Below are 21,288 nucleotides of genomic sequence, written 5' to 3' on the forward strand. Positions count from 1 at the left end.
AAATGGATACAGCCATTTTGGAAAGCAACAGCATTAAGATCAGTGCCTCCTGATGGCACAGACAACTTACCTTGATTTGCTAGGTTCTTTCTCAGTTTTAAACCTGGAAGTCCTATATCCTGGGAACCCCTTCAGTCCTGGGGCTTGGTTAGTCACCCTACTCTGGAGCCAGGCTGTGGGGTTTAAATCATGACTCCACACTTACTAGAAATGTGAACTTGGGTAAGTTACTTAATTTCTCTGTGCCTCAGTTTCCTTATCTGTAAAATAAAAATAATAGGATATTTGTGGAAACTAAATGAGATAATACATGTAAAGTGCTTAAAGCAATGTATGGCACATAAAAAGTGCCCAGTGATATTAAATATATTAAAATATACATATCCATCCTTTCACTAGGGTATACACACAGTTATTATCCCAACTGGGACACTTTTGGCAGTGAAAGGGAGCTCTAGTAACAGTTATGCCAGGTCAACAAGAATAAAAGGGAACACTCAGGGAAAGTAGGATGTATGATCTTTATATGTGATTCCCACTGAAATTTATATCATAGAAATAAAAGCACCTCCAGTAAGACAGGTGCACAATGATGTTTGTTTGTTGTTCTTTTGTTAATAGTGGGAAAATAATACAAAATGAAGTGAAGGCTCATCAACCAAAGTGGAATAAATCATGATACATAATACCATCCAATATTTTGCAATCTTTAAAAGAATGAATTGTAGTGATACCAGCTGACTTGAAGGAAGTCATTTGAAATACTGTTGAATGAGAAAAATAGTATGTGCAAAAATATATATGGCTTTCCTTTTTTGTAAAACAAAAGGTTTACGCTCAGAGGCAAAGACCGAAGTTTAAACTTCAGTAACACAAACTTTTATGGGTCTGTCCCAAGATGCTGGGAGGGTCCCTGGAAAAGTCTTTGTAAATTTTATAAAAAAGTAAAATATTTTAATTGTAATAAGTTAAGATCTCTTCAAATTTTTTCCAATTCCAGTTTCCTTGCTTCATACTTCTCCTTGTTTGGGGTAGTATTAAAATGGCTGGAGACATTTTTTTTTTTTTTAAACTGACTAAGGAGAAGATGAGTTTGGGATACATTTAGTTTGGGTTCAGTGGGACATATTTGCAAGGTTTAAGTCACTTCCTCATATAATCCAGATGTTAAAATGGCATCTGGAAATTTTCTCTACCACCTCTTGTGCCAACTCGCTTAGTATGTAATCATAAGGTTTAGAGCACTACTACAATATGAGTGATGTTGAGATGTGAGTGTGACCTAGAAATATTCGTGTACCAGAAAAATGTGATATGTACAGGAGTTAGCACATGGAAAGTTCTTCCAAATCTTATATCTTAGATATGAAAGAAGAGTTTTATCAAATTTGACAACAATCCTAAAAATTTTTAGAGTGGCAGTACCAGTAACAGATTATGAGGCTGAAAAGAAATTTTCTACAAACTAATTTTAAAGAAACCCTAATTTTGATCAATGATGCTAGAGGAAAGACTGAATTACTTTATTTCTCTACACTAGCATTATCTAAGAGAAATATAATGTGAGCTACATATGTAATTTTCAATTTGCTAGTAGCCATGTGTAAAAAATTTGTAAAAATAAATTAATTTTAATAATATATCATTTAACTCAATTTATCCAGGATGTTATCATTTAAATTATTAATAAAATATTTTATGTTCCTTTTTGTATACTATGCCTTCATAAGCTGGAGTATAATTACACTTTCAGCATGTGAATTCAGGCAGTAAACTTTCATTGGAAATACATGATCTGTATTTAGATTTTGTAAAATTAAAGTTGGAAAAATAGATTCCACTAAAAACAAAGTTGTTCTAAACATGCTTAAAAGTTTTCAAATAATTGAATTGAGTAGCAAAAAATTATTTTCCTTTAGTATTTGCATTCACATTGACAGAATTGTTTCATTGCTTTTAGAATTGATTTAATTTCAAAATAAAATAATTTCAGGGGATCCCTGGGTGGCGCAGCGGTTTAACGCCTGCCTTTGGCCCAGGGCGCGATCCTGGAGACCTACGATTGAATCCCACGTTGGGCTCCTGGTGCATGGAGCCTGCTTCTCCCTCTGTCTGTGTCTCTGCCTCTCTCTCTCTCTCTGTGACTATCATAAATAAATAAAAATTAAAAAAAAAATAAAATAATTTCAGTTTCAATATTATGTCTACCCAAGTTAAGTAAGTTCCCTGACTCAATATCATTAATAGGAAAGTCAAAGGTATTGCATAAATTTAAAGTTTGGATCCTGCTAAAAAATGTTTTAAAATGTTTTGTGAGGCATTTAGTTCTAATTTTTTTTTAATTTTTTTTTATTTATTTATGATAGTCACACAGAGAGAGAGAGAGAGGCAGAGACACAGGCAGAGGGAGAAGCAGGCTCCATGCACCGGGAGCCCGACGTGGGATTCGATCCCGGGTCTCCAGGATCGCGCCCTGGGGCAAAGGCAGGCACCAAACCGCTGCGCCACCCAGGGATCCCCATTTAGTTCTAATTTTAAGCAAATTATTTTCATTGATTCTCTTTTTACTGTTGAGAATAATCTTATCAAATTTACTATGCAGTTGCTGATTGTACCTCTTATTTTCCACTTTATGGTCTTCAAAAAATTTTTTAGACAATGAACATCTTTTCTCAGCTTGCTCTGCCACAGTAAATTACAATTACTATTATCATAAAGTTTGTAGTATATCATATTCCAATCTCTTTCTTTTTTCTTTACTGTTTCAGTCATTGTGTGCAAGGTGGAAAAGGAGATGAGATGAGGGAAATGGGGAAACCCCAGTAATTTCAGGAAAATCTCAGCCCTTCCTTGGTCCACTGGAACTTATGCATGCTGGCCTTCTAACACCATACGACTTGCATGGGAAATGAATTTTCTGCAAGTTTCTACAGTTAATTAACAATAGAAAAAAGGATAACCTTGCTCACAGACAAGACAATCCCTATGAATGGATACAATGAAAGAAAAAAGTTGCAAACTAATAGGTATGGCATGATTCTATTTTGGTAAAAAGAAATGAAACCCATATGTATATACATATACATGCTTTTCTTAGCTTGTATGCTAAAGGAAATAAACTGAGCTGTCAGCATTGTTTACACGAAAGTAGGTTAGGAAGTAGGCACATTTGGGTGAGGCAAAATGGGGGAAATTATTAGTATTTCCCTTATAAAATTATGCATTGTATCAGGTTTTAATTCAGAACTACACACATATATTTGTCATTTGTAAACCACCCAATATAGAAAAAAACTTTTTCAAATACAGTATGATTTATTATTTATTATTAATTCATAATTTCATTACGTTATAACCTGACATCAGGACTTGATTATCTGATATGTTGACCATCTCTGTGACCTAGTAAGTAGTTGGCTTTTCTAAGTAATTTACATATGTGAGAAAAGAATATATTCATTCTCTATTGATGTGTACACAGTTCTAGATATGTCTATTAAATCATGATTGATGTATTATTCAACATAGTATGTTCTTATGTTTCTTCATTTTTCAAAATTCTCAGTGAAATATGGTATATTCAAATCTTGCACAAATTGTGGAATTCAGTTTTTCTTTGAACTCCTATCAGTTTTGGCTTTTAATATTTCAAGGCAATGTAGTATGTGAAAAACGCGTGAAAAATTGTGTGACCTTATACTTCTTTCTATACTGTGTTTGATTCCTTAATTGTTATGTTAGTAGCTCTCTTGATCAGTTTTAATGTTTTTAACTTTCAATTATGTTTTGACTGATGATATTGCTTTAATGCCTTTCTTAGACTGGCTTAACTTGATCTTTTTTTAACCCCATTGTGTCATTTGTATTTATGTTTGACTCCTGGATAAAGCATATAGCACTATTTTTAAAAATTGCACCCCATATGATCATCTTTGTCTTTTATTATTTTCTATTTTCTGGTTTTGGTTTGCTTCTTTATTCTTTTATTTTCCAGCACTGGTTTAGAATATATAAATTGTGTTTTTAATTTTTGGTTTCTCTTCAAATTTTTACTAGAAACATTTATTTAAAAAATCAAAATTCAGGGATCCCTGGGTGGCGCAGCGGTTTAGCGCCTGCCTTTGGCCCAGGGCGCGATCCTGGAGACCTGGGATCTAATCCCACGTCGGGCTCCCGGTGCATGGAGCCTGCTTCTCCCTCTGCCTATGTCTGTGCCTCTCTTTCTCTGTGTGTGTGACTATCATAAATAAATAAAAAAATTTTTAAAAAATCAAAATTCACTGTTTCTTTGTCTTTCTAGCTTTTTAGCCTACTTTACTTACTCTCTCTGATCATAAACCTCAATCTTCTTTGTTTTTATTGTCTGGGAATTTAACACCCTTGGCTGTACATTTTTAGCAGTAGGCCTGACCTCTGGCTCCCATTTGAAGGGGGGCCCTTTTAAATTCCATTACCCTGAAGGATGCAATTTTCTTATGGATCCTGCCCATTTCTGGGCCCAGTCACCAGATAAGGCTGCCATTTAGGTTCCAGTTTCTATTTTGTGTTTCTGATCCAATTGAGGATAGAAATATTTTCTTTTCTTTTCTTTTTTTTAGCACAACTAGAATTCATAATTTTCTCACTTTATATTTTATCCCTCATCATGATTTTTGATGCACTGGATAACAGGGGAAGGGTCACTTTAAAATAACCTGACAGACTTGTTGAGTTGTCAGGTCATGTTATACTTTAATAATCAGAAAAATGTATAATTGATTTTAAAAAATCAAAATAATACAAGTCTATATATACCAGATGTTCATTCACATTTATACAAAAGCTATTCACAGAAAAAAAGAAAGAAAAAAATGGAAAAGAAATAAACCAGAATGTTAAAATTAGTTACCCTGATAGGTACGATTCACGAAAATATTTTACTTTTATTTATTTTGCTTTTCATATATTTTTTGAACAAAATTTAAAAAGTATTCAATTTTATAACGAGAGCTTATTACAATAAGTTATATGTAAGTCTATGATGTTAAACTTATTTTTAAAGGCTACTATTAGAACAAATAAGCATTATATTCACAGCTATATTAAAAATTATTATACTATGCTAAAAAATAATAACACCAATATAACAGGTTTTCCTAAGGGAAACAATTAAAAGATACTTAAAATGAGTTCACAGGTTCAGAAAGACTCTGTATTGCTATGTTTCAGAATTTATTTATTTATTTAGGGTTTTTTTATGTTTTTTTTTCATGTTTTTTATTTAGACATATCACTCCTCCCCACACTTGGTTAGAGTAATCAAAGCATGCTTCTGTTGAAATGATGATCCAGAAGCCTCATATTTACCTGTGACTTAATGTCTGCTTACTTTTACATTTTCTAAGGAAAGAAATGCTAGGTGGTTCACTGCTCTTGACTGTTTATAGCACAGTTTTTAGCATTCTATTATTCTTTTCATTTCTTCTATTCACAGGAAAGAGACACAGAAGATACTAGATGACTATTCAGTAATGATTTCAATGGTTCTATAAGAAATGAAAGGCATAGAAAAACCTATGTGATTAAATGGCACCTACAGTTCTTTCTCTGGGTTCTGTGCATAAATAGCAGAATAGGATATCCCACAGAGAACAAATGTAGCCAAGTTTGGCAGTAAAATATATAATTCTGGATGCAGTAATGGTCTCTTTGAGCCCTATTGATTTAATAGGTACCTAGAATGCTTTAAGCTTTTATTTCACAATGTATTGTAGATAAAACCTCTCCTATTACTTTATGTCTAATGTCTTCTTTTTCTTTGTGTCTCATACACCTAAGGGCCTGGAAAATAGTAAGTCCTCAATAAATAGCTGTGGAACAAATGAATGAATGAACGATCTCATAAAAAAAGTTCTAAACAGCAGGACGGAACACTGAAGGAAGAGCTATGGATAATATACCGAGGGTCACAGTGACTTCTCAATGACAGGTTTGCTTTTGAATTATAATCTCTTTCAACAAACTATTCATTTATTTGGACTTAGTTTCCTCAACTGCAATAGAAAACATGATGATAAATGTGATGAAATGAGAGATCTGGAAATATTTTGTGCAGTAATTCCTGGTGGAGTTTAAATAATGAAAATACTTTTAACTATTTTTCTCAACTACTCAAACCTAGTTTGTTAATTCTCAAAAATAATACCTAAGAATAAGCTATTTTTGTCTTTTCATTTTTTCATAAATCACCTGAGAGACCAATGAAAAAACATTCTATTGTAAGTTTCTTGAATGTGTGTATTCTAATATAAATATAAAATGTAATACACTGGATAAGATCTAGAATAAAATACAGTACTGTAAAACTGTTACTTTCTAAATGTATAATGTGACTGTGGTTGGGTGTTAGTTAATACTGCTAATGTACCTTAATTAAGAGTGTGGGAGTACCTAAAGAGAGAACTAGGAGTTTTAGTGTAATATTACATTAATAATACAGCATCTATGGAAAAGAATATAAAATGAATTAGTGAGATTGCTAGTTGATGTATCTGACATGTCTAGACAGTGGAGGGAGGAAAAAAGGTTAAATATGAGACCACAAGCATTATATAAAATTTCTTTAAGATTATATTTTCAGTACAATGTTATTTCCAACTTAGTGCTGTATGCAGCAGCTGCTAAACAGAACAAAATTAATAAGAGTGAGTCCACGAAATAACAACTTAATTATTAAAATGGACTGTAATTACACAACTGCAAATTCCCATGAGCTATGATTTGTTTCTGTGAGGAGCACTGAGAATAACTCTTGTCAAGTGTTCAACCAGTACACCAAACAAGATAATCTAAATTGAAATATTCTGAAGCATGAGCAAAAATGGAAGTCAAAATCTATATCCTTAATAGATGAAGGCTTATTGCAGGAGAAGTTTCAGTATTTTAGAGATAGTATGTATCCTTAGCCTATTCAGCTTTCTTCAAAGAGGGAGATCACCCACATATTTAACATTAATTAGATAAAAGTGAATTGTTTTGACATGATCTATTTTAACTTTCCAGATGACTGTTATTTTTAATTATTTTCCAATTATAAAAGCAATATGTGTTTACTGCAAAAAATTTGGACAATACAAAAAAGTATGAAGAAGAAAACAAATAACATGTCATCTTAGCATCAAGAGATAGTACAAGTAATATAATACCTTTTAGGTCTTCTTTTCTCATGCACATACACACAATAATATTTCCAACTAAATTTGTATCAAATAGTAAATATAAATTCATTCATTCAATAGATCTTTATTAAGTGGCAACTACATGTCATTATGAAAATTTGAATAATTAGATATTATTTGAAAACATTATAGATGAATCTATTCTTTGAATTTATTTTTTTAAAGATTTTATTTATTTATTCATGAGAGAGACACAGACAGAGAGGCAGAGACATAGACAGAAGGAGAAGCGGGCTCCCTGTGAGGAGCCCGATGAGGGACTCAATCTCAGGACCCCAGGATCATGACCTGGGCCAAAGGCAGATGCTCCACCACTGAGCCACCCAGGTGCCCCCCTATTCTTTGTATTTATTATTATTACTTAATTATTCACTTGTTTTAACTTTTGGTTATCTCCAATATCCTCTTATTTTCAATTGATTAGAACATCCTCTAGTACTACTTCACAAATAGTCATGCTATAGCCTTATCATAAAACTAAACAAGTTTCCAACTCTTCCTATTTTGTTTGGAAGGAAAAATTCAAGATTTATCCTGGCAAATTCAAAAGAATATCAAAATATCATGATTAAGTAATTAAGTAATTAATCCATGAACTGTGAATGTGGTTAAGAATTTGGTCTCCAGAGCTGAATATCCTGTATTCAAATTCCAGACCTGCCATTTTCTAGCAAGCTCTAAACTTTTTGTGGCTTGCTTCCCTTATCTGTAAAATGGGAAAGAATAGCTACTTCATGTACAGTTTAAGATTAAATGAATTAAGACACACAGGTAAGTATTCAATAACATTAGCTATTATTTTTTCATTAATATTTATATTAAGTATCTTTTACGTGGCAATGATTTTGCTAGAAGCTCTGATTGCAAGGGTAAACAGACAGGCAAGATTTTGAACTTTATTGGAGAAACAACTGAAACATATTAGAATAACCTCAAAATAACTGTGTAATTGCAATCAAAGTACGGACTATAGAAAGTAAAATTAGAAGGTGCTAAAGAGAAGAAAACAGAGGCATCCATATACTTAGTCTGAGGCATGGGTGTGTGTGGGCACCCACAAAGGAATTTTCCCTGAGGAGGAATATATGTTGTCTACTTGGGGGAAAGAGAAGGATAAGGGACAGTAGGAGCAAAACTTGGTTCAGGCACGTGAAGCCCACAGGTAGGAAGGCACTTGCCCCCATTAAAGAACTAAAAGGAACTAAAGATGGCCAGTTTGGGAAGGTGGAAATTCGTGAAAGATGAGGCTAAAAATGAAAAAAAAAAAAAAAAGAAAAAAGAAAGAGAGAGAGAGAGAATGGTACATCATTCAGGGCATTTTGAACCTTATTAGGGATTTGGGTCATTTTTCTAAGAACAATGACAAGACACTAAAAGGTTTTAGCCAGAGGAGTGATGCAATCAGATTTGTGATTTCAGAGGCTATTTTGGCTGAAACGTAAATAATAAATTCGAGGAAGGAAAATAAGACAATACTTTATTATTAAAATAATCTCTAAGTTGTGGTTAGTAATAGTAGAGAAACAGGGACATTAGAGGTTTAATTAGGGATAGAGAGTAAGTTATAAAGTTAATTTCATCCTAACATTGATGGCTGTTAAAAATTCCAAGACCTGATGACTGATTGAATATAAGAGCTGATGGAAACAGAGATGGCAAGAATGACAGCCAGGTTTCTGCAATCAGATGAATGATTAAAACACTTACTAAGATAAGGAACCCTACATGAAAAACAAGTTTGGAGAGAAAGATATGAGTTTAGCCTTGGCTAGGTTATGGTGAAGGCACCTTTGAGACATATAGGTGGAGATATTCAGTGGGTGGATGGATGGATGGATGGATGGATGGATGGATGGATAGATGGATGGATAGATGGATGGACAGGAACATGGATGAGGCAAAAGTTGGGAGAAGTGGTATGGCCTGGAGGGAAAATTTGGGAGTCTTCAGCATGTTGTCATACTATGGATAGAATGACTTAGGAAGAGGAAAAAAAGTATAAAGAATAGGGAGGACTTTGTCTGAAACTGAGAAACTCTTAACGTTTAAAGCAATCCAGAAAAATGACAGTGGTCAACATGGAGAGGGAACAGTGAAATAAGATGAGAGCTGCCTTTAGACAGCAGAGAAAAGAAAAGGTGTCAAGATGGAGGTGTCACTATCCTGTGGAATGCTGCTGAGACACGTCCACTCAATTTTGTGATCTTAAGGTCATTGGTACCTTTAGAAAGTATATTTGGAGAAAGCTGTGAGGAATGGGAACCCAAAAAAGTAGCATGGCATGGAAGAAAAGGAAAACAATTAATGTCCTGAGAATACAGAGGGATGGAGAGAAGCTGAGGAGTCAAGGGAAATCAGGGGGCTTTTTTGTTGTTATTTATTGTTTTCAGTGTTCGTTGTTACTGTTTATCATATGAAATAGGCTTATGCAGATTTCAATATTAATATGTACAATCCAGTGGAAGGACAATTAAAAATCAGGGGGGTTTAAAAAAAATTAAAAAAAAAAATCAGGGGGGTGAGTAAATGACCGAAAAGGTCACACTGGTGAGAAGCCACAGGCACGTAGACGTGTTAGAAGGAAAACTCCTCCACTCTAACAGGAAGTCCGGGAAAGAGGAGGGTGCAGGGGCACCTTGTAGACTTGGTAGAGAACGTCAACACAGCTCAGTCTCTACTAATTAGAATATGAGGCCATTTGCTAAGAGTGAGACACAAGGCATGAAAAAGTATCTGCGGTTTGAGGAGAGTACAGTAGAGTGAGTGGAATGTGACACAGTGTGGAGACCTCACTTGACTGTGGTGAGCATTAATTTATTTCTTATTTTTATTAATTTATTTTTTAATTTATGTTTTTCTGAGGGGGTAGGGGTGGAGGAAGAGGAAGAGAGAGAATCCTAAGCAGGCTCCACGCCTAGCATGGAGCTTGACTTGGGGCTCGATCCATGATCCTGAAATCATCAGCTAAACCAAAATCAAGAGTCCGATACTTATCCAACTGAGCCACCGAGGTACCCCAGTGGGCATGAATGTATGAATTAATGAATGTTTACCCCCTTTGTATATATATTCTAACGTCCTACAGGAGGCCACAGATGACATCATAAAAAGCCAATGCCCACCTCCAACATCATCACTTAATAAGAGTTTATTGTATGTTTAGATATCTTATTATTCTACAGTTCATGTTATTCATACATAGTACAGATAAAATTGACTTGATGGAAAAAGCATAATTTTCTTTTTGTTTAGGATGCTGGTTTCCAAATATAGCCAACTTCCATGAATTTGAGCAAACTGAGATGATTATATTTTCAAATTGGTAAGCTGTCCCATATGGATGAAGGAAGCAGTTAATTTACCAGGATTTCTCTGCAGGTACTGCTGCCCTAGTTTTCTCTCTTTGGCCCCTCTATAGACCAACAACTGGGTTACAAATTTACAACTTACCACTTTAATAAATGACTAAGACAGTACTGAACACAGAGCAAATGCCAAATAAATAATTGCTGTTTGATAAAAATGGTTCTTATCAGCAAGGCCAGTATTTGTATGTAAAAGAAGGCTTCCAAGGGGCTTAAATATAGTTTGCTCTCCTAAATGAGTTAAACATACCCACAGAAATCATGTTGACACTACCCACTTGCTTAGCAAAGATAAACATTAGCCCTAGTCCAGTCTGAATTATTTTAATTTCAAAATTTTGGCATTAGAATGAAGGCAGCTCCACACTATTTCAAAAAATATATATTTTGGTATAAATAAGTTACGGACTCACTCTCACACTACTACCTATTTCAGGATGTTGGGGGAGTGTCGTGGGTTGTGGAGGATTCTTCACGGGAAGGACATCTTCATTTCAGGGTGATCACAGTCCAGTAAGCACATTAGCAAATTGAATGGAAGGAAGCATGACCCACACTATCCTGGCATGAAACTACTGACTGTGTCCTTTTTATCGGAGATCATCTATTCTCTTCCAACAGGATTGGAAACAGTCTTCACTGGTGTTGTTATAAATTGCTCATTAATCAAGATGGATTTATTGAGCATCCAACGTGTGCAAAGCCTGCACTAAGGGATTCAAAATAACAGGTTGCCTAGTTACCATAAAATGGAAAAATTCCCCTGTGATGGTTAAAATTAAATGAAAGGCGGATAAGAAAACATTGTCTTTGATGGCATCTGACTATTTCATAGAGGCTTTTTCTGCCATTACAGCCATTTTCCCTTAAAGAGAATAGTCATTCATTCATTCACTCACTTAATTATTCATTCATTTATGCAATTGAGTTCCCACTGTGACTATGTAAGATCCTTTGCTTGTTGCAGTAAGGGAAACAAACGTGATTCAATCTTGGCTGCATGAGCACGAATCTTAGCAAATTCACCAAGCAAGGACTGGGCTTCTGTGATCTTTAATGCACCTAGTTCAAGAGCATTTGTTATTTCATATGAAATATGCAGTCTTTGAGGCATTAGTAAATAAGATGCTTCTTGCAAAGAATATCATTCATTTGCTGGCTGAACTGTAAAATCTTGTTAAATATAGGTTTACTAATAAGTTGCTTTCATATTTAAATTAAACCAGTGAACGTGATAGATTTTTTTTATTTTGGATGAGATCTACTTGGTACTGGCTTAGCTGGTTAATAAATAGAAAAGACCACAGACAGGGAACTAATTTGCATACTTAACTGTGATTTTCTGTGAAAGTGCATATTCTGTATCCATGAATGACATTGTCAGTCACAATCAAGTTCCTCAAGTGCAGAGCCTCTGAAATGAGCAGAACAGGCAGTGTCTGGCCTCAGAGGCTCAGGATCCTCCCTTCTATGATCGAATGTGTGCCCTCAGTTATAGTCCCTGCAATCACTCCTTAGGGATGTTGCAACAAAGCACTACAATCTGGGTGTCCTAAACAATGAAATGTATTGTCTCACAGTCTGGAGGAGAGATATCTGGAATCAAGGTTGGTTTCTTCTGGGGCCATGAGGAAAGGATCTATTCTGAGCCTCTCTGATTTGTGCATGGCCATCTTCTTCCTCTGTCTCTTCACATCATCTTTCCTCTGCATTCTCTCTCTGTATCTAAATTTCCTCCTTCTTATAAGGACACTAGTCATGCTGGATGAGGGCCCACCTAATGACTTCATTTTAACTCCATTACTTCTATAGACTCTATCTCCAAATTCTCCAAGTAAGGTTACATTCTGATGTACTAGTGATTAAAAGCCCAAAAAGGAGAGGCAGGGCCTGATTCAACACATTACAATCTCTTTAAAGACCTAGTCATCCCTCCATCTCTCAGTCTCTTCAGGAAAGCTTCCGAGTGCAATTCCTGTATGTATAGAAATCCTCAATTTATCTATAAACTGAAGCCATGTAATCAGCACAGTTAACCAAAAACTATAAGATGCACTCCCCTAGAATATGATTATTTAGCTTCCTTGGCTACTTATTTTCTAGATGGCAGAATTTTCAAAGGAAGAAGGGATAACCTCCATACTTCATATCCCTCCTCTTTGTTCCTCCTTCCTCTCCTTGCTGCCTTGTCGTTGTACTGCCCATCATCTCTCTCTCTCTCTCTCCCTCTTTTGGCTGAGACTGAACACTGATCTGCTAACTAATCTTCCTGTCTCAAGTCCTATCTCTGTCCAATGTATTCTTCATATTGCTTCCAGAGAGACTGTTCTAAAAACAAATATCCATAACATCATGGATATCCCTGCTTAAAGTGTCAGGTGAAATCCAAACTTCTGCATGTCATCTCTTGTTCTTTTATGCATCTTTCTTTAGTAGTATTCTCTGCCTTAACCATTGGTCATATCTCTGAACGCACTGTGCTCTTCCATGCCTCTGGATCCGTGCGCACATCTCTCATTCACCCACACACCATATACTTTCCGTTCATGTATCTAATTCTCTTTCTTTGAGGCTCAGGTCGGGCAGTACCCCCTCCAGTAAGCTTTCACTCAGTCTTTCCCCTTCTACCCTCCTAGAAGACCTTATGCTCACCTCTCTCATTGCACTTATGACCCTTAATTTTAACACATTCTAAGCTTCTAAACATCAGGACTTTCACTGGTTCTTCAGCAACATTTAGCACAATGCCCAAAATACCATGAGTACCCCATAAGTGTTTGTTGAGTGGATGAGGAACTGTAAGGTAGCTGTCTACCCAGTTTAATTCGAGGGCTTCTAAAAGACTCATGTACACCAAGAGATGTCTCCACATCAGGAAGTCCTACCTTTAGTCAGTAAAGGACTTGGTAACAAAGGGAAAACATGAGTAGACTCCACAGAGGTCAGTAACTGAATTCATTAGCTTAGTTAGTTGGCCCTGAGGGGAAAAGGCAAAGCTAGGTATGAGTCACAAGGGACCAGGCATAGAAGAGTGAAACCTGGAAGGAATTGGATCCATGCAAAACCTACAGGTTAATGGAATCAACAAAGGAAAATGACACAGATTCCGTCCTCATCCAAACTAACGACAGTGATATTGATGTGCTCTTCCACCTGCTAGATTGATTATGGAGAGGAATCCTGTGGGGTTCACTTGATAAAGTTCCATCTCGAATTAGAACAGAAACTGCTCTGACTTGTATTCATCCCTATCATTAAAAAGAAAAATTCTTCCATTTAAGTTCTGGACTCCCTCACCCCCAAAATTCACAATCATGGTAAAAAATGCAGACTTACCAATCATTATGATTAAACCTGGGTCAACAGAGCAAACTGGCTTCTTTTATCTAAATCTAGGTGATTGAACACGATGAGGGAAAATCATATATCCATGCAAATTAACTCTTATCCTACTTGAAAAAGAATAACAGCAATAAACAACTCAGGTATATATGGGAGTTTGTATTTTCCAAAAGAGGCTACAAGTGTATCTTCTTATAACATGACTTCAGTAACCCTTTCTCTCAAGGGGAGAGGTGATTAAATCTCCTTCACTCAAACATAGGTAGGCTCTTGACTACCACAGAACTGATGTTGCCTTCTGAGTTAAGTCATAAAAGGAAATACAGCATCTGCCTCACTTCTCTTATGATGGTTACTTTTGGAACACTGCCACTTACCATGAGGAAGTCTAAGTAGGCCATGCCAGCCACATGAATAAGAATCAATATTGAGAATGGGATCCTTCCGCATCTCCTTGAAGCTGTCCTAGGTGGTATCACTTGAGGCAGAAAGAAGCTGGCCCCACAAATAGGTCTCCTCAAATTACGGATTTATAAACAAAATAAATGACTATTTTTTTTGAAACTCACTAAGTATGAAGGTAGTTTGTTATGCACTCATCAGTGACCAGAATAGATTCTGATATTTGGAAATGGGGTGTTGCCATAACAAAAATCTAAAACATGTGGCATGAGCTTTGTGACTGGGCAACAGACAGAAGCTGGAAGGGTCTCAGGGTGAGTGACTGTGGAAGCCATCAGGGTCAAGGAGAGGATTCTTGTAAGCCCACAGAACCATGAGAAAGCTGTTGGTAAAGGCTTAAAGGAGAGCAAATGCAATCAGGAGCTAAAAAGCAAGGAGTCATTTGTGTTGTAGCAGTGTAAAGTTTGGCAACATTGACATCTGCAGTAACACAGAAAATAGAAAATGAACCACATGAACTCTATGATCTAAGGATGTTTCCAAGAATATTTAAAGAGCAACCCAGCTTCATCTGGCTGCCTATGGTAATATGCGAGCCAAGAGAGAAGTGAAGAATGACCTACCAAATAAACACAAAGGAGCCAGGCATTTCTGGGTGTAAAAACAAAACCATTTCTTATTTGCAGCTGCTCCAAATGGCACACAATTTTCAAATGAAGAAGGCCAATGACCAAATCTGTGTGGGATACAACATCATTTGTCGAGGTCTAAGGAAGCTCTCTGGTGGTACTGTATGGAATCTCACTTCCAAAAAAAGCCAGACAAAAGACCCTCAAAGCATTTTTTTAAGGGCATGAGTCACAGATTCTCCCTGTTGAACAATAGGGTTCCTAAGAATCTCAAGGGCATTATCTCACAGAAGTCTCAAAAGGAGCCCAAAGCAGAGAGGAGCTTATCTGAAACATAAGCTTTTGTCTAATGGAGTGGAATATTAATTGGAACACAAAAAGTTCACAAAGCTTTAAAAGAAGTTATATCAGCCTGAACTGGAAGAACAGAAACATAAATTGGAAAGAGCTCTTTTGACTCCTAATCTTTAACAGACAGAAAGCAAGAAAGAAGGATACTCAGCTATAAACACAGGCTACTTTTTTATGGAAAATAATGATGTAGACAGTTGGACCAAGTGCCACAGAGAATAATTCCTAGGCCATAAGACTGAATCCTAATCAAGGAGCTGTACGTGGTTACATTCAGAATTGTCAAAGGCTAGTAGTGGCCACCATGTGCCTTGTTTTCCCTGTGGGGAAATGGGCATGGCAGCTGTGGTTCTCCACGCCTGACTCACTATTATATGTTGGGTGCGTGGGAGAAGAAGCTGATAATTTGTGTAGTTCTAGGTCATCACTGCCAAGAGCAAAGGCAGTCAAGAATCTGCACCATCAGAACTACCCCAGGGAAATTCATGCACACCTGAACCTAAACTTGGAGCTCATGCTTTAATAGGCTGATGATTGGAAGTCCTGAAGAAGAAAACAAGCATAATTTTAGGAAAAGGAATAGGAAAAGAATATAAATTATTGTGCCCAACGGGCAGACAGTGGAAGACTGTCTCTTCCAAAAATGGCAGCAAAGGTATCTCCCATATTTTCTTACAAAGTAACTGTGACACTCCTTCCAGTAGGAAGTGGGGCTCATGGTATCCCCCCTTGAATCTGAGTAGACATGGAACTATAGTAGAAGTATGGTCTGTGACTTCTAAGGCTAGATAATAAAAATGATACAGCTTCCGCTGGTTCTTTTCAGATGCTTGCTTTCACAGTCTAGTATGTCAGGAGGAAACCCAAGCAGTCCATGGAGAGAAAAAATGGTCTCGAGGTCATAAGCCCAGCCAACCTCTGAGCTATCACCAACTCACCAGCCATGTAATCGGCCATCTTGAAAATGGGTCCTTTCTCCCCTAGTTGAGCAGCCTTGGCTCATGCCAAGTGGCACAGACTGGCTGTCCCTGTCCAATGAACTTGGCCAAACTTGCAGATCTGTGAACAAACTAAATGACTGATGTTTCTCTAGGACAGTAAATTTTGAGGTGGCTTGTTAAATAGCAATAGATAATGGACACAGATAATCTCAATCAGGAAGTCCTTCCCAAGCTCCCAGGTGACATTAAATGTTCCTTTTTTTTTCTATTCCCAAAGCACTTTGTATAATATTGCCTTAACATTTATTATACTCTTAGAATTAGCTATTCATTTGTCAACCTCCACGTGACTGCAAGAACAAGCCTTTTGCCTTTTGGAAAATTAGCTCCTCAAATATATTACTGTTGCCTCATTCTCTTGCTCCTCTCCTTCTGAAGCTTTAAATAGACATTTAAGAATTTCTCAGTATATCCTCCAAGTCTCTTAGCTTCACTTTCATGTTTTTCGTTTTTGTCTCTCCATGCAACATCCTGTTAAACTTCTTCTGCCCTAATTTTCCAGCTCACTAAATCTCTGTTCAGTTGAATTTAATCTGCCATTCTACTTATCTACTGTGTTTTAAATTTGAGGTAGTTTTTCTCTGTATGTATGTGTGTGTTTATAATAGCACCATCATGTTTTAGCCTCCCTCTGATAATTCCAATATTTGAAGTCTTTTCATGTGTGGATCTGTTCTTTCTTGTTCCTGTGATTCTGATTTCAGAGTTTCTTTCCTTATAGACCTGTTATACACTGCAAATAATTTTAATCAGAAAAGTATTTATAGAGATTATTTGGGCCCTAGAAAAACAGTATTTTCTTCTCAAGAGGAATTACATTTGTTTCTGCTTGATTGATCCCTGAGGGTATTACTTTAAACTAAGTTCTTGGATTAACATTTTTTGTACCATTTAAGTGACAGAAATTTTGGGTACAAATCTGTGTGAGGACCAGTTTGTGGTAGTAATACCTCAGGAATTTCCTTCCTTCTTCTCATGACAAATCACCTTTCCTTGGGTGGGTGTTATGGGGCAGAATTATTTCTAATTACTGTGAAGTGAGTTCCTGGAGTTCCAGCTCTATGGAGGAAGAATTTCCTATTAAAGTCGCACAGAGATTTTTATTTTCTGTACATAAACCTTAAGGTTTATGAGGCCTTAAGCACCAGAGTTCAATAGGAGATTCAGAAAGTTCTCTCAGGACAAAAGTCTTTAGTAATCCACCAACTTCCTACCTTCACCAATGTTTGGCTTGATTATATTTTACTAATCTACTGACTCCAAAAAGGTTCCTATAAAGAAGATGTGGTTTATGTATACAATGGAATATTACTCAGCCATTAGAAACGACAAATACCCACCATTTGCTTCAACGTGGATAGAACTGGAGGGTATTATGCTGAGTGAAGTAAGTCAATCGGAGAAGGACAAACAGTGTATGTTCTCATTCATTTGGGGAATATAAATAATAGTGAAAGGGAATATAAAGGAAGGGAGAAGAAATGTGTGGGAAATATCAGAAAGGGAGACAGAACATAAAGACTCCTAACTCTGGGAAACAAACTAGGGGTGGTGGAAGGGGAGGAGGACGGGGGGTGGGGATGAATGGGTGACGGGCATTGAGGGGGGCACTTGACGGGATGAGCACTGGGTGTTATTCTTTATGTTGGTAAATTGAACACCAATAAAAAAATAATTTATTAAAAAAATAAAATAAAATGGTGCAGGAAAAAATAAATAAATAAATAATAAATAAATAAATAAATAAAAGGTTCCTAATTCAAATGTTATTCAACTTATATAATTTTCCTATCACCTTTTTAATGCTTTTCAGAAGTATTTCTACTCTGTATTTTCAGCCAGAATATTTATTTGTCAGCAGGAGAAGCCTAATCAGCCTTGTTACCTTGATGGGTGTCTTTTTCATCCCTATATCTTCAGCATACAGAACACTGCCTGGCACATGAAGGAACTCAATTAGCTTTTGACTGTTCAATGAATAAACAGCTATGTTCCTTGACTCTTTCATTACTGCCTCCACCACCTCCAACACACCCCTCTTCCCTATGCCCTAATTAAAGCTCTTTTACATTTTCATTCACGCCTTCCATTTTTCTGTATAAACCAAGCTTTCCCCCTGACTTGCCCAGCATTTCCTGGTTACCCCTCCCATGGAAGAGTTTTCATTTCTACCAACTGCTGTAGCTGGGGATCAGCACTGTCTTCACGCTCCGTGACTGCTTCTCATCACCCACTATTCTGTCTTTATCCCAAATCTGCTGCTCTTCTGAAGATGATGCAATCCTATTATAACATTCTTTTTCTGGTGTTATTGCTACCATATGTGGACTTCCAGTCATACCTTCACGTCTCTTGAGAATTTTGGCATGTGGTTCATGATTTCAACTATACTTCATCCCTACATATAATTCAGCATAACAGAGTATTTTAATTTAAGGGTAAAGACAACCCAAGTGCAAGTCTATCCCTTATTAACACAGAACTGTGGGAGGTTACCTAATATTTCAGTGTCATGGTTTCTTCATCTGTAAAGTGATAATAATGATATTCTCACCCTATAGTATCATAAGAATTATATTAAATAAGGGATATAAAGCACTCAGAACAGCATCTGGCACTTAGTAAATGCTCAATGAATTTTAAGTATTTTCTCTATTATGCTATTACCTTATCCCAAAAATTTTCCTCCTGCATGCTTATGATCCATACAACACTCTCTCCTCAATGCTGCTCAAAAACCTATTTGTCCACTACTATAAAATTTCTCAGCTTATTATCTAAAGTGGCATTTTTGAATTTTACTTTAACCTTCAAGATCTACCCCTTCTTTTCAGCCACTAGCTTTTTCTCTTAACCAAGGAATTTAATCCATTTGGAATAACATATTTCAGAATTTCTCTATATTCATAACCATGCTCTATCTTCTCCTCTCTCTGGGAGAAGCAATATCTGTGTTTTGTTAGTCTCCTTCAGTCTTCCCCACTCATTCTATTCTTTCTTGTTATTTTTTATCTTTTATCTCTTGGTCTCCACCAGCAAATTCCTTTAACCTCTAAACTTGGCCAAGGCGTACTTATCCCAAAATAAACTAGCTATTTCTCCCTTGTATCTCTTTCTTCTCATATTACTATCATATGTCTTCTTCTAATCTTCTCTAAAGGGTAACATGTACCTTCCACTCCCATTTTCCAGTATCATACTATTAACTTCCAGAAATCTGGTTTTATCTCAACACTTTTAAAACTTACTTTTCAAAATTAAGCAGCAATTGGGTTATCAAACCTAAAATGCCTCTTTAGGGTTTCTCTTATAACTCCTTTGCAGCACTGAATATGTTGACAACCCACTTGAAAGGTTCCTCCATCATTAGATTTCATGTTACTATCCTGCATTCTTCCTTAGATGCAGTGGTGAAGTAACGGAAAGCAAATATGGTGATAGTCAAACACTTATGTTCAAGAAAGGCCTCCTCATGTACTGATTTTAAATAAGACACTTAGCTCCAATTTCCTTATCAGTAAAATGTGCATAATATTTACTTGCCCTGTGCACTAATTTATAATGCAAATAAAATTGTAGATCTGAAAATACCATAAAAGGCATAAAATATACAAAGTACCTGAGTACATCTCAATAATCTGCAAGCAGGATACAGAAAAATACATTAAAAGACCTTGCTACCAAATCTGCCATTAAGTTCTAAGGGACCCCAAGGTTTTATTTTTAAAAGGACCTCAGGTTTTGTGTTTGACCTAGAGGTTTTTCACTATTGCAAGGTTTCAAAGTACCTTCACCAGGGTAGCATCACTCCTTGAGAGCTCTTGTCAAGAAGTTAAGAGATGCTATCTCAAAAACTCTGACCTACCTGGACTCACTTCAAAATGCAAAAAATGGTAAGTTTGACTATACTGAAGTACTTTCATGTTCAAAATATTGTGGAAAATCAAAATATTAATCATATATCTTCACATATACAAGCATGCATATTAAATTGGTCCAATTTTAAGAAATATTACCAGTTCTAAAAATTTTTTTAAATTTAAAAATTAAACAAACAAACAAAAAAGAAATATTACCAGTTCTTGGAGAAGGGGCCCTTGCAATTTCTAAGGAGCAAGGTTTTTTTGTAACAGCTATGTCCGTGAGATCACATAGAAAGTTCTCATTTTCTGAAGGAAATGTATCCAGAGAAGCAGATGGTACAATTTCCATAGTGTAATTCCTCTTCTTTGGATAGGACTCCTGAAAGGAAGGAGAAAAAATAAAAATAGCTTTGTGATAAAGACACAGCTTGTTTGATTTATAAAAACTAGAAAAGATAATCAGATTCATCAGTTCTTCCAAAAGTGATTAAGAGGTGCTGATTCATCTGTTTGAATAAGTTATGCCATCATATAACCCAATATCATCACTGATCTTTTTGGAATGGTCCTGACAGTTTGGTTCCCCTGAATCTATCACAGATGTAGTAAAGTTCATGATCTCTTGTCATGATCTCTTTTTGCAGTATATGATGATTTTCTAGTTGTGTCATAAACTGCTGTTTAGCTAATCAACAGTCATTCCCAAGACTCTACTCCCTTGTCTGCTTCCTAGAGATAGCCAGAGCCATATGACTCAATTTTGGCCAGTTGGATTGAAGAGAGGCTTCTGGGAAAATATTTGTCTCCAGAGAAAAGAAACGCAATAAGGCTCTTATACAGATTCGCCATCCTCAGGTTCCTCTCTCTGGGTGCAGTCTTGATATCTGGAGGTAGGATGGGCATGTTTGTTAACTTAAGGCAATAAGATTAAGATCAAAAGGGTAATAGGCTAATAATGGCAACAGAGCAATGAAAAGAACCTGGGACCTTGATGATGTTACTGAGTTACTGAGAGAACCCCAGGACTAGTTACTCCAGACTTTTTTTTTTTAAGATTTTATTTATTTATTTTAGAGAGAGAGCATGAGCAAGGGGAGAGGCAGAGGGAGAACAAGAAG

General features: G+C 36.2%; 1 protein-coding gene across 26 annotated transcripts in view; it reads right to left on the reverse strand.

The window, feature by feature from the left end:
• The window catches only part of ANKS1B (ankyrin repeat and sterile alpha motif domain containing 1B), a 1,023,959-nt gene that overhangs the window by 626,603 nt on the left and 376,068 nt on the right, over positions 1–21,288 (reverse strand). For all 26 annotated transcript variants that reach the window (XR_011994937.1, XR_011994938.1, XR_011994935.1 and 23 more), the window contains exon 10: positions 20,384–20,549. Coding sequence is in view for 14 of the 26 variants with exons in the window: in XM_072724641.1 (XP_072580742.1) it covers positions 20,384–20,549 (166 nt within the window). In the remaining 12 variants the exon portion in view is untranslated. The remainder of the gene's footprint in view (positions 1–20,383; positions 20,550–21,288) is intronic.

This window comes from Vulpes vulpes, chromosome 10 (genome assembly GCF_048418805.1).
Source record: "Vulpes vulpes isolate BD-2025 chromosome 10, VulVul3, whole genome shotgun sequence".
NCBI classification, from domain to species: Eukaryota; Metazoa; Chordata; class Mammalia; order Carnivora; family Canidae; genus Vulpes; species Vulpes vulpes.